The sequence below is a fragment of the Pristiophorus japonicus genome, chromosome 5 (genome assembly GCF_044704955.1).
Source record: "Pristiophorus japonicus isolate sPriJap1 chromosome 5, sPriJap1.hap1, whole genome shotgun sequence".
In the NCBI taxonomy this organism is placed as follows: Eukaryota; Metazoa; Chordata; class Chondrichthyes; family Pristiophoridae; genus Pristiophorus; species Pristiophorus japonicus.
Genome location: NC_091981.1, coordinates 201,278,472 through 201,298,322, shown reverse-complemented (window position 1 = coordinate 201,298,322; position 19,851 = coordinate 201,278,472). Strand labels below are relative to the sequence as shown.

At 41.6% G+C, this 19,851-nt stretch overlaps 1 protein-coding gene across 1 annotated transcript in view; it reads left to right on the top strand.

Moving 5' to 3' along the window:
* Positions 1–18,785, top strand: part of lancl2 (LanC lantibiotic synthetase component C-like 2 (bacterial)) — a 76,131-nt gene extending 57,346 nt beyond the window's left edge. The window contains exons 8-9 of the mRNA XM_070881224.1: positions 8,684–8,756; positions 16,067–18,785. Of these exons, the coding sequence (XP_070737325.1) occupies positions 8,684–8,756; positions 16,067–16,143 (150 nt within the window). The 3' untranslated portion in view covers positions 16,144–18,785. The remainder of the gene's footprint in view (positions 1–8,683; positions 8,757–16,066) is intronic.
* The last annotated feature ends 1,066 nt before the right edge of the window (positions 18,786–19,851 follow it).

Genomic DNA, 19,851 nt, shown 5'->3' with positions numbered 1-19,851 from the left:
CTATGCAAGGGTTTGAAACACTGATATCTGTTGATGTGGGCTCATAAATATTAAGTTCTAAGGTCTCCCCTGAAGACATTTCAGTCAATGCCTGCAGCCACCCTTGGTCTGGATCGTCCGCATCTAGTTCTTCCTCTGGATCTTCAGGATTGGCATCATCATCTGCAAAATATATCAGAACAGTCAAATGTTTAGCAGCGCAGGAGGGGGCAGGATGGGTGGCATGAGTACTCTCTCACATAACAGGCCAGGCAGCAGGTTGATTTGAAGGACCACGATGCATTTTCAGGACTTACTCTCTCCCTCGTGTGTGGGCCCAGCTTGTGCTGTACTGATTGCTTTTCTCCATGTATGACTCATCAAAGCAGCGACCCTCTATTCCAAGGGTATCAGTAGATGCAGATTTGGCACGCCTCCTCCTGTTCAAATTCTTTCCCTTTTGTTGTGGGCCAATTTCTTCTGCAAAGATTAAAATATAACTTTTTATAGAGTGCATCTTTCTTCAGGGTGGGACATATACAGATGGCCACATTTACAATTTAGATTCCATTGAAAAATGAAAATATCACTTACACTAACTACTTGACCAAGGTCGTGCCATTTCTTTTTAAACTGGCTTCCAAATCTCCTGGTATGCACCATTGCACAGTAATCTTCTGCAACCTGGTTCCAGCATTTCTTCATTTCTTTGGGTGGCACTTTTGTGCGACCTCTGTTGCTAGTATCCAGCTCCTGCCATCTCTGCTCAATGACATTAACTAATGTCTCCACTCCCTCATGCAAGAAATTCTTTGTTCTTGGTGGACTTTGTTCCATTGCTGTATTGAATTGACACTCTGATTTTTCAAAACACACAGTCCTTATTTTGCATGCACCTATGCAGCACTTGTTCTGAAAGTTTAGCAGCAACAAACAGCACTCACTGATTCCAGCAGGTGATTCCTTCCACAGTACTGCTAAAAGCACTCCTTCAGGCACAAAAAATCACTCCGAAGCCTTTGCACAGCTCCACAAAAGCAAAAATCACTCTTGTATCTTTAAAAATGGCCGATTGCCAATGTTTGTGTGCCACTGCGCACTCCAGCACGCATGCGCAAGTCTGCCGGCACTAAAAATGATGCTGGGACCTCGCTCCGCCCCGCTGCCGGCAGTTCTTCGGCGCAACACCTTAGCCCCGCCCCCAGCAGCTCCTGCTGCGCCGCGCCGACCTGGAAAGGGCCCGAAAAATATCAGAGAATATGGAGGTTGGTAATGGGCGCACTTTATGTTCTAGAAAATAGGCGTGCCTCTCGGAGGTGCGCCGTTCTGCGGGAAAGCCGAAACTTGGGTCCTATCGTACTGTCCTGTAATCTCCGTTCTAACTAAACTGACCCAGTTTTTCAAATCTGTCTTTTTATTTGTATTTCCTCATACCAGGCAATCTGTGTTCCCTCTCTGAAATCTCAATATTGTCCCTGTAGTGTCTAGTCCAATACTGCACATAGTACTCTAACTGAGGTCCGAACATTTTATATAGGCCCATCATTACTGTTTGGTTGTCTCCTACTTATAATTCTCAGTAATAGTCTATTTAGTAAACCTGTGTATTTATCTCTCCTGCCTTTTGAGCAGAGGGTGTTATGTCAATGTATTTTTTAATGTTTTTTTTAATTCAAAACAAGTTTTCTTCTAAAATTGGTACAAATTATCCGTATTTCCAAAAGTTACAATTGGCCTCCAAACCTTGGTGAGGGTGGGGAAAATTCAACCATGATAGCTATCAAGTGACCTCAGTTAGAAAGTGTGCCTCTATGGGTGTTTAATGAGGATTTGATTAGACTCTGACTGCAAAGTACATCAAAGCAATGAGCTTGCTGTGCCCAAAGGCTAGTACACAATGTACTGCAGAGTTGCCACCACTCGTAACTTAATCCTGGAGTGGGTGAAGATGTATTTACAGCAACCAAATGTAAAGATTTTTAATTTTATACGAAGTTGCTTGAAAACAGTAATTATAAGACTGTATATTTGACTGGTACCAGATGATAGATTCAATCTCCTGATTCTACAGAAATGCTAAATAAAAAAAAAAACGAATGTACGCCCAGATTTTTCCCTTCTACAGAGCTAACTGATTTCCCTGAAACTTTGGAACCAGTATGCAGTGGCATGTCTTTAATGAAGTCCCTCGTTACCCAGGTGCTTACTTCATCCTGAAACTGACCATTGCTGCAGAGTCAACCTTGGTTCAACACTTCAGTGGTCGCCAATGTTCCCCCTATTTTGTTTAGTGCACAATCCCTTTAACTGAGTGTGCGGCCCATTCAAATATCGCGCATGTGCCGTTTCTTCCCTGTAGAAGCCGGTGAACGGCCTGTGTGTGACCTCCAGACTGCGGCAGCACAACTTAGCAGGAACGTTGGTGGTCAATACATTAAAATTGAATTGTACTTACCTGCTTAACAAGTAAAGAAAAAACTTGCATTTATATAGCACCTTTCACAACCTCAGGAAGTCTGAAAGTGCTTTACAGCCAATTAAGAAATTTTGAAGTGTAATCACTGTTGTAAAAGATATTAGTATAATAAACTTTATAGACTTTATGCACATCTTGCTGACCTGCATTGGCTCCCGGCCCAGCAACGCCTCAAAATTTAAAATTCTCATCCTTGTGTTCAAATTCCTCCATGGCTTTGCCCCTCCCTTTCTCCATAACATCCTCCAGCTCTATAAACCTCCAAGAACTCTGTTCCTTCAATTCTGGCCTCTTGTGCAACCCTGATTTCTTCGTCTCACCATTGGCTGCTGTGCCTTCAGCTGTCTAGGCCCTGAGCTCTGAAATTCCCTCCCTAAACTTCTCTACCTCTCTCGCCTTTAAGACACTCCATAAGCCTATCTTTTGACCAAGCTTTTGATCACCAGTCCAAATATCTGCTTATGTGGCTCGTCAAATTTTGTCTGATAACACTCCTGTGAAGTGCCTTGAGAAATTTCACTACGTTAAGGGCACTATATAAATGCAAGTTGTTCCTGAAAAATGAATACAGCAACTGCGTGTGTCCATAATTCAAATTTTTCTGCAAGTGATTAAGTTCGGTTTCGTGAAAAGATTTGAAATTCAGAATTCTATAACTTGGATCATGCCAGTATTGATCTAAATTAATGCAGATTGTATAAATATTGGCTGCACCGGTTCTAAGGTCCTTAATTCAGCATTAAGCTCGCTGCGGCATACTCCAAATTTCCTGGAAAAGTAATTTAAATAAGTTCACAACTGGAAGATTGGGGCATGAAACAGCATAATTTACAGTACAAGTCACAGATCGTACCTATCCAGGAAATTCTGGGCCTGCTTTTCGCCCCTCTGTTGCTCTTACCTACATGATCTGCTGGCTCTATAAAGCTGATCCAGTTCATGGCTTCAGCTGTCCGTGACTTCACCTGCTGGCCCTGTCGCAGCACTCAGATGGGACATTCAAAACTACAGAAGTGAGATCAAAAGGCATATGTGCTTAACTCCAGCAATGTAGCACCATTGGGCCCAAGTTTCCTCAGGAGTTGCTGTTTGTTTTTTTTTCGAGCAACTAGATTTTTTTGGAGTAACTTAAAAATCGCAGTTCTTCCCCTTTAATTTGCTCCAGTGTAAGTGAGTTGGTTAGGTTTTTTTTTAGTTTTAGTTTTTTTTTCAAAAGGAGTCGTTACCAGCCACTTGCACCTGTTTTAGCCATTTAAGCAAGTTTAGCTAGCTAAAAGTTACTCCAAACTAACTTAGCCCAGCGTATGAGGCCACTTGTGTCCACTCAGAAAAACCTTGCGGTGAATTAAGAAATCAGCGCAGGTAGCCAGAGATGGTGGGGGGGAGGGGGAAGTGAGGATTTTGTAAAGCACTAAACACCTTCACAAAGGGTTTGATTAGGAGGGGGAAAATGGAGTATGAGAGTAAGCTTGCAGGGAACATAAAAACTGACTGCAAAAGCTTCTATAGATATGTAAAGAGAAAAAGATTAGTGAAGACAAATGTAGGTCCCTTGTAGTCAGAATCAGGCGAATTTATAATGGGGAACAAAGAAATGGCAGACCAATTGAACAAATACTTTGGTTCTGTCTTCACTAAGGAAGACCCAAATAATCTTCCGAAAATATTAAGGGACTGAGGGTCTAGCGAGAAGGGGGAACTGAAGGAAATCCTTATTAGTCAGGAAATTGTGTTTGGGAAATTGATGGGATTGAAGGCCGATAAATCTCCAGGGCCTGATAGTCTGTGGCCCTAGAAATAGTGGATGCATTGGTGGTCATTTTCCAACATTTTATAGACACTGGATCAGTTCCTATGGATTGCAGGGTAGCTAATGTAACCTCACTTTTTAAAAAAGGAGGGAGAGAGAAAATGGGGAATTATAGATGGGTTAGCCTGACAGCAGTAGTGGGGAAAATGTTGGAATCAATTATTAAAGATGTAATAGCAGCGCATTTGGAAAGCAGTGACAGGATCGATCCAAGTCAGCATGGATTTATGAAAGGGAAATCATGCTTGACAAATCTTCTAGAATTTTTTGAGGATGTAACTAGTAGAGTGACAAGGGAGAACCAGTGGATGTGGTGTATTTGGACTTTCAAAAGGCTTTTGACAAGGTCCCACACGAGATTAGTGTGCACAATTAAAGCACATGGTATTGGGGGTAATGTATTGATGTGGATAGAGAACTGGAAGCAAGGAGTGGGAATAAACAGGTGCTTTTCAGAATGGCAGGCAGTGACTAGTGGGGTACCGCAAGGTTCAATGCTGGGACCCCAGCTATTTACAATATACATCAATGATTTGGATGAAGGAATTGAATGTAATATCTCCAAGTTTGAAGATGGCACTAAGCTGGGTGGCAGTGTGAGCTGTGAGGAGGATGCTAAGAGTGCAGGGTGACTTGGACAGATTAGGTGAGTGGGCACATGCATGGCAGATGCAGTATAATGTAGATAAATGTGAGGTTATCCACTTTGGCAAAAACAGGAAGGCAGAATATTATCTGAATGGTGACAGATTAGGAAAAGGGGAGGTGCAACAAGACCTGGATGTAATGGTACATCAGTCATTGAAAGTTGGCATGCAGGTACAGCAGGCGGTGAAGAAGACAAATGGCATGTTGGCCTTCAAAACGAGAGGATTTGAATATAGGAGCAGGGAGGTCTTACTGCAGTTGTACAGGGCCTTGGTGAGGCCACACCTTGAATATTGTGTACAGTTTTGGTCTCTGAATCTGAAGGACATTCTTGCTATTGAGGGAGTGCAGCGAAGGTTCACCAGACTGATTCCCAGGATGGCAGGACTGACATATGAAGGAAGGCTGGATCGACTCGGCTTATATTTATTGGAAGTTAGAAGAATGAGAGGGGATCTCATAGAAACAAATACAATTCTGATGGGATTGGACAGGTTAGATGCAAGAAGAATGTTCCCGATGTTGGGGCAGTCCAGAACCAGGGGTCACAGTCTAAGGATAAGGGGTAAGCCATTTAAGACCGAGATGAGGAGAAACTTCTTCACTCAGAGAATTGTGAATCTGTGGAATTCTCTACCACAGAAAGTTGTTGAGACCAGTTCGTTAGACATATTCAAAAGGGAATTAGATGTGGCCCGTACAGCTAAAGGAATCAAGGGGTATGGAGAGAAAGCAGGAATGGGGTACTGAAGTTGCATGATCAGCCATGATCATATTGAATGGTGGTGCAGGCTCGAAGGGCCGAGTGGCCTACTCCTGCACCTATTTTCTATGTTTCTCTGTTTCTACAACAAGATTAAAGAAGTATAAAAACCATCATCAATAATAAATGAAAAATAAATCAATTACTAAAAAATAAAAAGTCCTACCTCGCCGACTGCAGCACGCACCGGCAAGCCCTTCAGCCAGGGCTAAGGACGGGAGGCTCGCAACAATCAGCAGGAGAAATCTCCGAGGCAGTGCAGGTTTAGAAACATAGCAACTTAAGTACCCCATTCCTGCTTTCTCGCCATAACCCTTGATCCCCCTAGTAGTCAGGACTACATCTAACTCCTTTTTGAATATATTTAGTGAATTGGCCTCAACAACTTCCTGTGGTAGAGAATTCCACAGGTTCACCACTCTCTGGGTGAAGAAGTTTCTCCTCATCTCGGTCCTAAATGGCTTATCCCTTATCCTTAGACTGTGACCCCTGGTTCTGGACTTCCCCAACATTGGGAACATTCTTCCTGTATCTAACCTGTCTAAACCCGTCAGAATTTTAAACGTTTCTGAGATCCCCTCTCATTCTTCTAAACTCCAGTGAATACAAGCCCAGTTGATCCAGTCTTTCTTGATATGTCAGTCCCGCCATCCCGGGAATCAGTCTGGTGAACCTTCGCTGCACTCCCTCAATAGCAAGAATGTCCTTCCTCAAGTTAGGAAACCAAAACTGTACACAATACTCCAGGTGTGGCCTCACCAAGGCCCTGTACAACTGTAGTAACACCTCCCTGCCCCTGTACTCAAATCCCCTCGCTATGAAGGCCAACATGCCATTTGTTTTCTTAACCGCCTGCTGTACCTTGTACCTGCATACCAACCTTCAATGACTGATGTACCATGACACCCAGGTCTCGTTGCACCGCCCCTTTTCCTAATCTGTCACCATTCAGATCATAGTCTGTCTCTCTCTTTTTACCACCAAAGTGGATAACCTCACATTTATCCGCATTATACTTCATCTGCCATGCATTTGCCACTACGTAACCTATCCAAGTCACTCTGCAGCCTCATAGCATCTTACTCGCAGCTCACACTGCCACTCAACTTAGTGTCAACCGCAAATTTGGAAATACTACATTTAATCCCCTCGTCTAAATCATTAATGTACAGTGTAAACAGCTGGGGCCCCAGCACAGAACCTTGCGGTACCCCACCAGTCACTGCCTGCCATTCTGAAAAGTACCCATTTGCTCCTACTCTTTGCTTCCTGTCTGCCAACCAGTTCTCAATCCACATCAGCACACTACCCCCAATCCCATGTGCTTTCACTTTGCACATTAATCTCTTGTGTGGGACCTTGTCGAAAGCCTTCTGAAAGTCCAAATACACCACATCAACTGTTTTGTCCACTCTACTGGAAACATCCTCAAAAAATTCCAGAAGATTTGTCGAGCATGATTTCCCTTTCACAAATCCATGCTGACTTGGACCTATCATGTCACCTCTTTCCAAATGCGCTGCTATGACATCCTTAATAATTGATTCCATCATCTTACCCACCACCGATGTCAGGCTGACCGGTCTATAATTCCCTGTTTTCTGTCTCCCTCCTTTTTTAAAAAGTGGGGTTACATTGGCTACCCTCCACTCCATAGGAACTGATCCAGAGTCTATGGAATGTTGGAAAATGACTGTCAATGCATTCGGGGGGGTTCCGGCCGCATGCAGATCAGGGACTCTGTTACAGCTGCAACACATCGAGGCCCTCCGACTCTCTGTCAAACAACTCGAGAACGATAACAACCAACCAAAGGCTGCCTGGATGCGGGCCAAGTTGGCGGCTCTTTCTTCCCCCCCCCCCCCCCAATCTACGTCCTGAAGCTGTCGGTGACCAAGGAGGGGAAGGCGGAGGACGCGGCGATCGGGGCTCTGAGCAGCCAGCCAGTTACTGGAGAACCTCCAGCAGATCAATACTCGGGTCAGAGTGGTGGACATCTTGCACCGAGCCCCAGGTTCTGCGCCCACAGAGGGAAGAGGCAGTCCGGCGGCTCAACTCCTGGAACAGACGGCCAGACTCTGGCAACTCAGCGACAGCGTTGAGTGTATCAAGGATGAAGTGGACCGAGTGTCTGTACAGTGAGCTGGTTCCCTCCCATTTTGCCAAATTCCCGTCTCCAGCCTTTACGAAGGCCAAGGAGGAACAGGGGGCCGAAGAGGTGTGTGTGGGCAAAGTGATGGTGCTCTGCGCTGCCGGTGAGGGGCAGGTTCACCATATTGTGCTGCTCCAAGATCAGCTCCACGATCCGCACGGGGCGGGAAGGCAGCGGCCGGCCTGTGCGGGAGGCCACTTGGCCCGGGATAGGGGCGGTGAGCATCGGGACGCGCAGGTAGGGCGAGGAGCTACTGCGCATGTACGCAGACTCCACTGCATACGTGCACAGCTGCCGGCACTGTTTTCAGCGCAGAGCTGTAGCTCCACCCCCCACTGTGATTGCCAAGCCGCACCAGACCCTAGGACGGTCCATGGAGCGGGGAGAATCAGAGCTACTTTTTCAGCGCCGTTTTTGGAGTAGAAAGTCACGCACCACAGGTAAGTGCGCTGGAAAAAGGGGTTGGGGCCATTGATAGCAGTCACCACATTGTTGATAATAGGATAGCTGAAGGTGAGCTCAATGTGAGACCTATCACCATGCAACTTGCAGTACCAATCTGCACCAAGCTGTCTCAGACCAGTAGATGTAGTCCACCAGTACTCTTGAGCATTTCTAGCACTGGGCAATCCTTTATCCTTGTGCATGATATTGCTGAAAAGTGTTTCTACACAAAGATCTATATGTTCTCTTTGACTAGCTGTTTGAAAACATAAGAGCAACAGGTAAACTGACACATCTCAACTGTGTAGGCATCTCCACTTGCTTTTTTTTAATGATTATGTGGCAATTCAAATGAATACTTTTTTAATATTAAATGGCATGAAAATTCTTTAATATTACTTGCTTTTACAGTTTGCTGAATGGTGCTTGGATTATGGAACACATGGATGTCGGATCCCTGACAGACCATATTCCTTGTTTGAAGGTAATACACTGAGCAATGTGTTAGGCTTTTAAAAATGTTTTAAGACTATTTAAATCATAGTTTGGTTTGCCCTTCCAATGAAAATATATTAGTTTAGGGAAAACAAATGTTATTGTTGCTGTGTAGTTTTTGGACATGGATAAATCCTTTAAATTTAAAAAAAAATTATCAGTTTGTCAGGAAATATTATGCTTGGATTAGGATACTATAAACTCGAGCAAAAACATTTTAGGAAAAAGTGGTTTCGCTTCTAAATTGCAGCTTTCCTCCAAATGAAATTTAGCAGTGTATTTAACTAGACTGTTAGCATTAAATATTTGGTAACACATTGTGTGGAGTTATAATGTAGTAATGCATCAAGGGGTTCAGCTGACAAAATACAAGAAGGAACCTTGAGCAGTTTATTAATCCTCTGAACTCTGAAATGTTAGTCCTACATTTCGCACCCATCCGTAGTATTTGGGGAGAATATACATCGCACTTAAAAGTGTCACACTTCAAAAGTGTATGTCACACTTGCATGATTAAGGGAATTAGAGCCAAATTAGGAAAAGCTGTCAATCACAAACCAGCAATCTATAACCAGTTCAATTTTTTTTTTCAAAGCCAGGATATAATACAAAACAATTAAATCATTCAAATGTTGCACAAGGCTGCCATTTTTCTTCCTTTCTGAAATTGGAGCATACAGCTAAAAATAACATTCTTAATTGACAAACTAGTAGATCATGTTGAGGATAGTTATAGGCTTAAGGATGACAGACAGGATGGTGAAATGGACAGAAGCAAGGCAGATGGAGCTCAATGCAGAGAAATGTGAAGTGAGGACTAATATGGAAAGACAGTACAGGTTGAACCTTTCTTATCCGGCACCACCCCATATCTGGCAACATTTCCGGTGGGGGTGGCGCATGTGCAGATCATTTTTTTTTGTTGTACTCCAATATTCTCTGCTCTCCTGAAGATGGAGACTCCTTTCTCGGTCTGGTTCTGAAGGCACTGATTGTCTAAATGGCTTTGACAGTGGGTATTCGGGCAGGGGGGTGGGGAGTAGAGGTTATAATTTGAATGAAATTATAAATAAAAACTTGATAAAAGTTTTTAAATAAATTTGTTTATTTTCCCCCAGCCCCCCCCCCCCCCCCCCAGCAAGTTTTTCGCTTTCCTGCAGCCACGGAGCTGCCATAGCTCCGCTTATGTTGGGCGGCTTGCTCTTGACGCAATCCCGGCTCAGCACACAGATTGCACCGAGTCCCATCGACCTTCCTCTCGCTCCCTGGCCAGGGTCGGTCCAACGTGCAACGACCTGGGGCCGGCCGGCCGCTCCTCCCCTCCCCGCTGCCCTTGGCGCCCCTTCCGGGGTTGGGCCGGCGGGCTGCATCCTCGGGCCGGCCGCTGCTGCCCTCGGCACTCCCTCCGGGGTCGGGCCGGTGGACCGTGTCCTTGGGCCGGCCGCTCCTTCCCTCCCCGCTGCCCTCGGCGCTCTGCCAAACAAAAAGAAAAAGCCTCTTCATTACTTTGCATGTTCTAGGAGTGAGTCTTGGAGATGCACACGCTGATGTATCCTGTGGGGCAGAAGGAGGCCAAGCGTCGTGGAGGCACCGAAGCTGGGTCCAAAATGCTGATCCTCCTTTCATCCAGTAAAATCCCTTATCCAGCACAGGCCAGGTTCCGCCAGTGCCGGATAAGAGAGGTTCAACCTTTATACTATAAATGGCACAATTTTAACAAGTGTAGATGAGCACAGAGATCTTGGTGTTGATGCACACAAATCCTTAAAGGGGGCACGGCAAGTTGATAAGGTAGTTAAAGTATATGAGTTGCTAATAGAGGAATAGAATATAAAAGCAAAACATGCTAGAACTTTATAAATAATTGGTTAGGGCTCAGCTGGAGTATTGTGGACAATTCTAGGCACCACACTTCAGGAAAATTGAAAATGCCTCAGAAAGGGTCTTTTCGTGTCTTCTCACTGTTCCCTTGGAAGGATTCGCAGGCAGGTTAACCGACTGGCTGCTTTACTGCTCCTTCCATAAGAACATAAGAATTAGGAACAGGAGTAGGCCATCTAGCCTCTCGAGCCTGCTCCGCCATTCAACAAGATCATGGCTGATCTGGCCGTGGACTCAGCTCCACTTACCCGCCCGCTCCCCATAACCCTTAATTCCCTTATTGGTTAAAAATCTATCTATCTGTGACTTGAATACATCAATGAGCTAGTCTCAACTGCTTCCTTGGGCAGAGAATTCAACAGATTCACAACCCTCTGGGAGAAGAAATTCCTTCTCAACTCGGTTTTAAATTGGCTCCCCCATATTTTGAGGCTGTGCCCCCTAGTTCCAGTCTCCCCTACCAGTGGAAACAACCTCTCTGCCTCTATCTTGTCTATCCCTTTCATTATTTTAAATGTTTCTAAAAGATCACCCCTCATCCTTCTGAACTCCAACGAGTAAAGACCCAGTCTACTCAATCTATCATCATAAGGTAACCCCCTCATCTCCGGAATCAGCCTAGTGAATCGTCTCTGTACCCCCTCCAAAGCCAGTATATCCTTCCTTAAGTAAGGTGACCAAAACTGCACGCAGTACTCCAGGTGCGGCCTCACCAATACCCTGTACAGTTGCAGCAGGACCTCCCTGCTTTTGTACTCCATCCCTCGTAATGAAGGCCAACATTCCATTCGCCTTCCTGATTACCTGCTGCACCTGCAAACTAACTTTTTGGGATTCATGCACAAGGACCCCCAGGTCCCTCTGCACCTCAGCATGTTGTAATTTCTCCCCATTCAAATAATATTCCCTTTTACAGTTTTTTTTTCCACAAGGTGGATGACCTCACACTTTCCGACATTGTATTCCATGGTCGATAGGGTGGTTAGTCCTATACGGCGAGAGGTTTTTATGGGCTCCCACAATGATGGGTGGAGGGGGTGCCACCCATACCCACTGGATGCGAGTATCCCGTTGGATGTCAACCCAAAATTCAAAGCCAGAGCTCCGACTCCACTAGCTGGGCCTGTCTGGAATGTGGTTCAAACCCTACACCTTCTGGCCCAGAGGCGGGAATGCTACCACTGTACCAAAGGCTCATTCCTTAGAAAGGGTATGGAGGAGGTTTACCAGGATGTTTCCAGGGATGAGAAACTTCAGTTATGCGGAGAGGTTGGATAAGTTGGGACTGTTCTCTTAGGAACAGTGGAGGTTAAGAAGTGACCTGATCGAGGTTTTCAAGATGATGAGAGGTTTTGAGAGTAGAGGGAGAAAACCTGTTCCCTCTGGCTAGTAGGTCAGTAACCAGAGGTCATAGAATTAAAAACATTAGTGAATTCTGTGGGAATTGTAGTTCCACAGGAACAGAGTAAAGACTACAATATCTTTTTTACTTTGTCACGTGAGGTTAGAAAAGCATTTCTTTACACAGAATGTGGAATAATGTGCGATTAAACCTTTGAAGCAGGGTACATAAATACATTTATTTTTATCAGGCATTAGGTAGTTGCTTGAAAAGGGGAATATTAAAGCACATGGGAAGCAAACGGAGTGGGATTACACTCTGGTTCAAGGAGAAAGTCACCAGTGTAAACATGGTGGACCAGATGGCCTGTTTCTGTGCTGTCATGATTCTTTATTGTGAAATTTAAAGCGTTAAATCTGACCGCAATAAATTTGGACCAAAGACTACAGCATGAAATGTATGAAAATATGCACTTGGAAAACCTGTACGGCCTAGGGAAAAGCTTTAGCACCATTCCATCATCTTGGCTAACATCTCTGACTTCAGATTGAACCTTAGACCTCCCTGATCTACATTGCTGAATAATTTGCTTAACAAGCCATCTGAGCAATTCAGTTTAAAGATTCAAACATCGATATTAAATGTGGCCCAGAAATCCCACTTTTTCCTTCCCGCGGGCGTTCGATTAGATTTGAGAGAAAAAATGCGCACCTACCTGAAGCTGCTGTGCCCACTCGAGATCCCGGTCCATAGGCCTCCTCTCCCTGCGCGTCGCAGCGTGTGCTCATAAGGACGTCCGTAAGCTGAAGCTGCAGTCACATGGCTCTTGGCAGCCAATCAAGGTACAGTATTTTCTCATTCATAATAATGGGAACTCTTAAGTTGGAGTTCCCATTATTATGAATGAGAAACCCCCCCCCCCCAAACACCCAAAACACTAATAAAAAAATAGTAAATATACACTACATATTTAAGGTTCATTTAAATTAAAGTTATTAATGTCTTATAAAAAATATATATATATTCCCGATTTTTAAAGTTTTTTTAATTATGCCTTAAAATAATCTTACTGTAGTGGGGAGGGTTGTTAATAATAAAATATGTTTTCATAACTTTATTTTAATATGTTTTTGTGTGTTTTAAAACACCTGCACCTGTAAAAGTAGGCTATGCGCCTGCTTTTATCAGGCGCAAGATTTTTGAGGACATTTGCTCAAAAGCTTGACAGATCGGAAAAGCCAGTTTTCAGCACATGCGCGTTGCGCACTGAAAACTGGCTTTTCCGATGCCTTCCCGGGTCCGTAGAAACTTCGTACAGGCCCGGGACATTGGAATTTCTACCCCATTAACTATTGCATCAAAAAGTTCTTCATTGATTTTTATATATGTGCTAGCCAAGGGGTAACTATACAAATAAATATTTTTCAAATGACTACCCTCATGATGATCTGGTACAAGAAAGGAATTCCAAGATCCTGGAGCTACATTTTAGCCTTGATTTCATTTTTACCAGCAGTACAAAAACACAAATGTGAACAATCACATAACACAGACCAGTAAACATTCCTTCAATCTCATATGAATCGATTACGAGGTCATCCAATCAACTTGAGTATTGATTTTTAGTGTCCTCGAGACCGAAATATTTGTTGACTTTCTTTAAGTGATTGACATATTAGTTCCAGAAGAATACTGCTTTCAAATACGGTATTGTGCTCCATGATATTTAGGTGGCTCATGTGGAGAAAAACACTAGTGCACTTGATAGAAAAATAGTCTGTTTCTGTGCTGTAACATTTTATGATCCAAGATTTCTCTCTCTCCCCCCAACAGAGTGGTAGACATATGACATAGATTCACAGTTACTACTGTGATGATCATAACTGTCCTTGAGTTGACTCTAAAATGACATTCCTGGTGATGGAAAATTTGAGCCACGTCATTCTTCTGTGGCAAACTCCAATCTGATACCTTAGTCTGGCTGATATGCAGTACTCCAGGACAGTGTTGTTGATTGAAGTAATTAAAAAGGCTAATGGAGAGTTGGTATTTATCTCCAGGGAGCAGGAATACAAAGCAAGAAAGACTTGCATTTGTATAGTGCCTTTCACGGCCATCAGACGTCCCAAAGCACTTTACAGCCAATGAAGTACTTTTGGAGTGTAGTCACTGTTGTAATGTAGGAAATGTGGCAGACAATTTGTGCTCAGCAAGCTCCCACAAACAGCAATACGATAATGACCAGATAATCTGTTTTTGTTATGTTGATTGAGGGATAAATATTGGCCAGGAATAACTTCTCGGTGGAAGTTATGTTAGATAAAGAAAGCTCTGGTTAGACCCCATTTAGAGTACTGTGTTCAGTTCTGGCACCACACCTCAGGAGGCCTTAGAAGGGGTGCAGCGTAGGTTCACCAGAATGTGAAAAGGGTTCAATTATGAGGACAGGTTGCATAAATATTAGGCTTGTATTCCCCCAAGTATGGAAGATTAAGGGGTAATGTAATGGAGGTGTTTAAAATTATTAAAGGAGGGTAGGGTGAATAGAGAGAAACTTTCCTCTGCTATGGGAGTCCAGAACAAGCGACATAACCTTAAAATTAGAGCTTGGCCATTCAGGTGTGATGTCAGGAAGCATTTCTTCACACAAAGGTCAGTGGAAATCTGGAACACTCCCCCCAAAAAGCTGTTGCAGCAAGATCATTGAGGGTTATGGAACTAGGGCGGGTAGATGCAGTTGAAATACAGATCAACCATGATCTAATTGAATGGTGGAACATGCTCAAGGGGGTAAATGAACTTCTCCTGTTCCTATGATTGATTAACCAGCCTCGCTAGTTAATGGGACATGGAGGGGTTGACCCACCGATGAAGACGGGGACGCTTCCACTTCAGATAACCCTACAAGTTAATGTCCTGATGGGTAGGAAGATTCTAGCTGGTTTATTGTGTTTTAGCTTGGTAAATTCCAGCAATCCTTTTATGTGCAGTTGGTCTCTAAGTCTTGGCTCTATCACCAACTATGATCTAAGCTCACCTAACTTGTGTGTATCCATACAGAGAATGTGCATTCCATTATCAGAAAAACAGAAACTTTTATCTGTGTGTATTTCTCGGTAGCTTGGTTTGGAGATTCTTAACAGAAGCTTACAAAAGAAAATTAAGAACCTAGAGTACAGCTGAGCAGATCTCAACAGATTGTGGTTACATGAGTATATCAAAGACACCTTCATGCAACAAATATAAACATACTCGTACACATAGTGGCAGCATTTGGAAAGGTTGAGGTGTTCTTATCCTCCCACCCCATTTTTTTTGCCATGGAATTATTTCCTCTTTCTTCCCCTCATTCCAAATATTAGAACCTCTCCATAAAGTAAAAAATCCTAAAATATTCAGAGGAATCACCTGTGTGTTGATGCTAACTGCAAATCAAGGCTATTTATTGTAGTCCCATTTCCTGCTTTCATATTTTCTAATACCTTTAATGAATGAAACTACTTGTGGATTTTGGTTTAGAGCCTCTTGCATATTGTTGCAGTTTCTGAGTATGTCACTTGGCAGACCAAAAGCAAAAATTAACCTCCTATTAAAATGAACTGGATGACTATCTGGTTATGAAAGGGATAATTGCAGAATATAGATGATTAAAGACTATTTGGATAATTGGTACCAGTCCAGATGGGAATGCTGTGATTGAAGAATATGGATTGTGCTAGATGGATGTTCTAGTTTTTTGCTCAGTTATCTTCAGGGAAAAAATGGTGTTATTCACCTTCTTTGGAAAATTAATTTAAGGTAAATTCATGCTTGTACTGTATTTACACCTATTTGGTGTAGGCTAGATATTTAATGGCCTTTTCTTACTTTGTGTGGAGATGCTACAAAAACCATGATTAACTAAAACAGGCAGCATTAAAAATGACATCTTTATTTCTATACATTCAGAAAAATGATTTTTAATATTTTGCCATTTAACTTTAAGTCCGTGTTTTGTTAGTTTCTATTTTAGTCCCAGAGTATAGATAAAGCATTAATTGTGCATTGTATTGTTCTTCCTGCCTTGTCCTATATAGGGATGGCTGGAGCTATTCACTTCTTGTCCGACATGCTGAATCCAGAGGCATCTCGATTTCCAGCCTTAGAACTCTAACGTATAACAAGGTTATGCTAATTGAAGATTGAAAGATTTTGGATCTGATTTAGGAGGACATCTTTTCTGTGGAGAGCAGGACTTTGTGGTGCCTCCTTTAAGACTACACAGAATAAAACCACCACTATCTCAAGAACCAAGACATTGGAGGCAACATATAGAGCAAAAGCTCTGAGTAACTTTTGTCTTAAAATTAGTGTGGCATTTCTGTTATAGATATATATCTATATATGTACTAAATAAATATATATATATATATATATATATATATAGTACGTCCTTACTTTGGGGTTTGATTGTATGTACGCTTAAAATGCTGGTGTCAGTGGTTGTCTTTGTTCTTGTTCATATGGACTCCATACCATTTGCAACGTCTCCATTATAGTGGTTGTCCTTTTGTGCATGTGAAGAAGCTCATAACTGGTGATCATTGATCCCCTGGTACCAATTTACTTCTGATTGTGCTTGGAGGTACCAATAAAGCTAGGCACACAAAATTATTCATTTAGTAAGGGTTGTTGGGCATATTGCAAATTAGCAAAAAAAAATATTTGCATCAAGGCAGGGTTAAAAATAATTTGTCTTTGCAAAATCTATTAATTGGTTTGTGTTGAGAAAAAATTCCTACATGCTGCATTGTTTAATAAGTAACGGTGAATTCTCCCTCCAAAAATAACTTATCTCTCTTATTTTCTCTCTCTCTCTTTCTGTTTCTGTCTCTTTAGCTCATGCTCTATTCTGTTCTATTAATGTAGCTGGTATATGATTATAAAAATCAGTTATTTCAAAGCTCGTTTTAAGTATTGGTGGCAAAGAACAATTGTTGCAGAAAAATGATAATACCAGAATCACGAGCATTTTTTTTTGGAAGAAGTAACCTAAACGCAAACTAAGCTTGTTAATTTGTAGCAGTTGTTCTGCTAGAGGAGGGAAATAGCATGCTGAAATGTATTAATGTGAATGACATTGAGTTTCTGTTTTTCCAAAGGTAAAATATAAGACAGCCAACCTATGATACACAAGTGCCAATTCTGTCCTTATTGACCAGTTTTATTATAACTGTTTCCTTCACCATAAAATGCTAAATGCTAATTGTATGCATACGAGGTTTACATTTTCAATCTTTGATATTTTCTGTCCATTTAAAAAAAAATGGTGACATTGCTTGATCGGCTCAGTCTTGTTATTGGTGTATTGTATGGTGAGTCAGAGTTGTCTTTACTGAAAAGCAAAGCTGAGTCTTCCATGACAGTTCTTGTATTGCTGTATCTGTTGTTTGTTGTCATTTGATTATTTTTATAGCACTGTATTGCATGCAAGTCTTTGAGTAATATCAGCAGCTTGCCACCAAGAGCATTGTATTTCATTTGTATTTTGTGTTTCTTCTAATGTTCTTGTACTTTTTCATTGGAGTTGATGTATCGTGAGACACTCAAGATGAAAGATGGTATTGGTTGACAGGAATGTAGAGTGGTCTGCCTGCTATCTCAACTGAATTGTCTCAACATTCATATTTTCCTTAATTCATGCCTTTTTAATAGGTGAAATTAGAAGAGGTGCAAGTTTAACACTTAAATGATCTTTTGAGGCTGGATAAATATTTTACAGCTGTATTGTCCCATAGGCGTTTCTAGCTTTTAAAATCATTATCTTGCACATCTTATAAAACATTTTCAACAAAGACCAGGTTAATATTTCTGATGAGATATTTTTGGGTGCTGACTTGCTGTTTATTTCCAGCATTTTCTGTTTCATATTTTTCATCTGTATTGACTATTCCATGTAAACATTTGGTTCTTATAAAAATTTTTTAAAGACAGCAATAAAAAAGTGTAGAAAAAGTAATGACCAGAGGGATGAGTACTTTGCCAAATAAATGTTATGAGGTTGTGCAGCTTTAAAGGGGTGGAAAGTTTAAGAGAGTAATTTTATTCAAAGTGTTCCATTTATATTGAAAAACATATCCTTTTGTATTTAAAAAATATTTTGAAACATCAATTGTCACTTCCACAAGGCATCATCCAGGTCAAGGATGCTTGCTGCTGGTTACTCGTATCTCCAGTGGGGTTGAGGCCCATGAATCTGAAGTATTATTTCTCCCCTGCCCCTCTACCCATTGATTGTCCTTATTTAAGTGAATTTAATAGTGATCTTTAGATTAGATCCTTGATTTAAATGAAGTTTATTTGGAGATGATCATTACAACTGAAAGATAAGGGAGTACAATGCTGTTTATTAAATCCCAAATTACAGCCGGTTGATGTACCCAAAGGCTATGTTCCATTTTTAGCATATTCCATAGGAATTGAATATACAGTAAGAAGAAATTGTTCTGACTTTCAATGTACAAGTACTGGCATTTTAAGTATATATACTACTAAAAAAGTGAATTGCTTCTTAATCAGCTGAAACAATAGGGCTTACTTTCCCCACTCTCTTTCATTATCCAGAATTGACCACTGTGATCTAGAACTACATAAGTAAGTAAAAGTTATTTTTTAAGGAACGTGAAATGAGCTCAACAAATTAAAAGCTGCCTTCTGTCATTGGAAATTGTCAGCAATCTTTTAATAAGGGACACACAATAATTTCTTCTAAGGAATATGATGGGGGTTTATAATTTCTTCATCATTCGGGTGTCAGTAATGCACAGTAGTTGTAGTTTTATTTAAAATAACAAAACCTAGCTTTTTGGTGCATTTAATTTGAATAGAAATGGATTATCTGGAACTAAAAGGAAATCTTTGAACCACTAGATTTGTATTTTGTGCTTTATCATGTCTGAGCAACATCTCCAAGTACTTCATATCAATTAATCTTGAAGTGCAAACCATGTTATGTAGGCAAACACTGCAGCCCGTTTGCACACAGCAACAAGATAAATGACCAGGTAATTTTTTTTCTAATGTTGATTTGAGATATGACTGCTATTTAGGACAGTGGGAGATCGCTGATCTTTTTGATTTGTGCTGTAGGATCTTTAACATTCTTCTGAGCAGGTAGTTAGGGCCTTGTCTTTAATATCCTGCCTAAAAGACAGCACGTCTGACGCTGCAGTAATCATTCAAGATTCAAGTATGTAATCTAAACTAACTGAAGTATTATCTTAGATTATGTACTTGAATCTTTGCGTTGGATATAAACCCATGACCTTTTAACTCCAGGTGACCACTTTAAAGTGTTTTACTATACAACAAACTAACAGTACCAATATTATTTGCAATTATTCCATGGATAAAGTGAGTACTTCAGACTATTCACATTTGCAGTAAATTCTCATCTAACTAACTGTATATTCATTGGAAAACAATTTTCAAAGCAAGTTAACTAATTTTCTTAATAAAATAAATGTAGTGGTTAGGCTATTGGGCTCGCAACTCTATTCAATTGTTCAAATCCCATGATGGCAACTTTTCAAATTAAATTCATTAAATCTGGCCAATTCTGTTGAGTTGGCACCAGAGAATGTTTTCTCAGAAACTGCTAGATTGTTGTAAAAACACAACTGGTTCATTAATATCCTTCAGGGAATGGAGCTTATTACTACTGTCTTAAAAGTATAACCAATCCACAACTATGTTGTCGACTCTTAAATGGCTTAGCAAACCACACCAATGCAATTGCTACGCAGCCCTAGCTAGTACCATCATCGTGGGTTCAAGGACAAATCCCACCACCATCTCGGGTCACCTACTCATGAGCACTTAA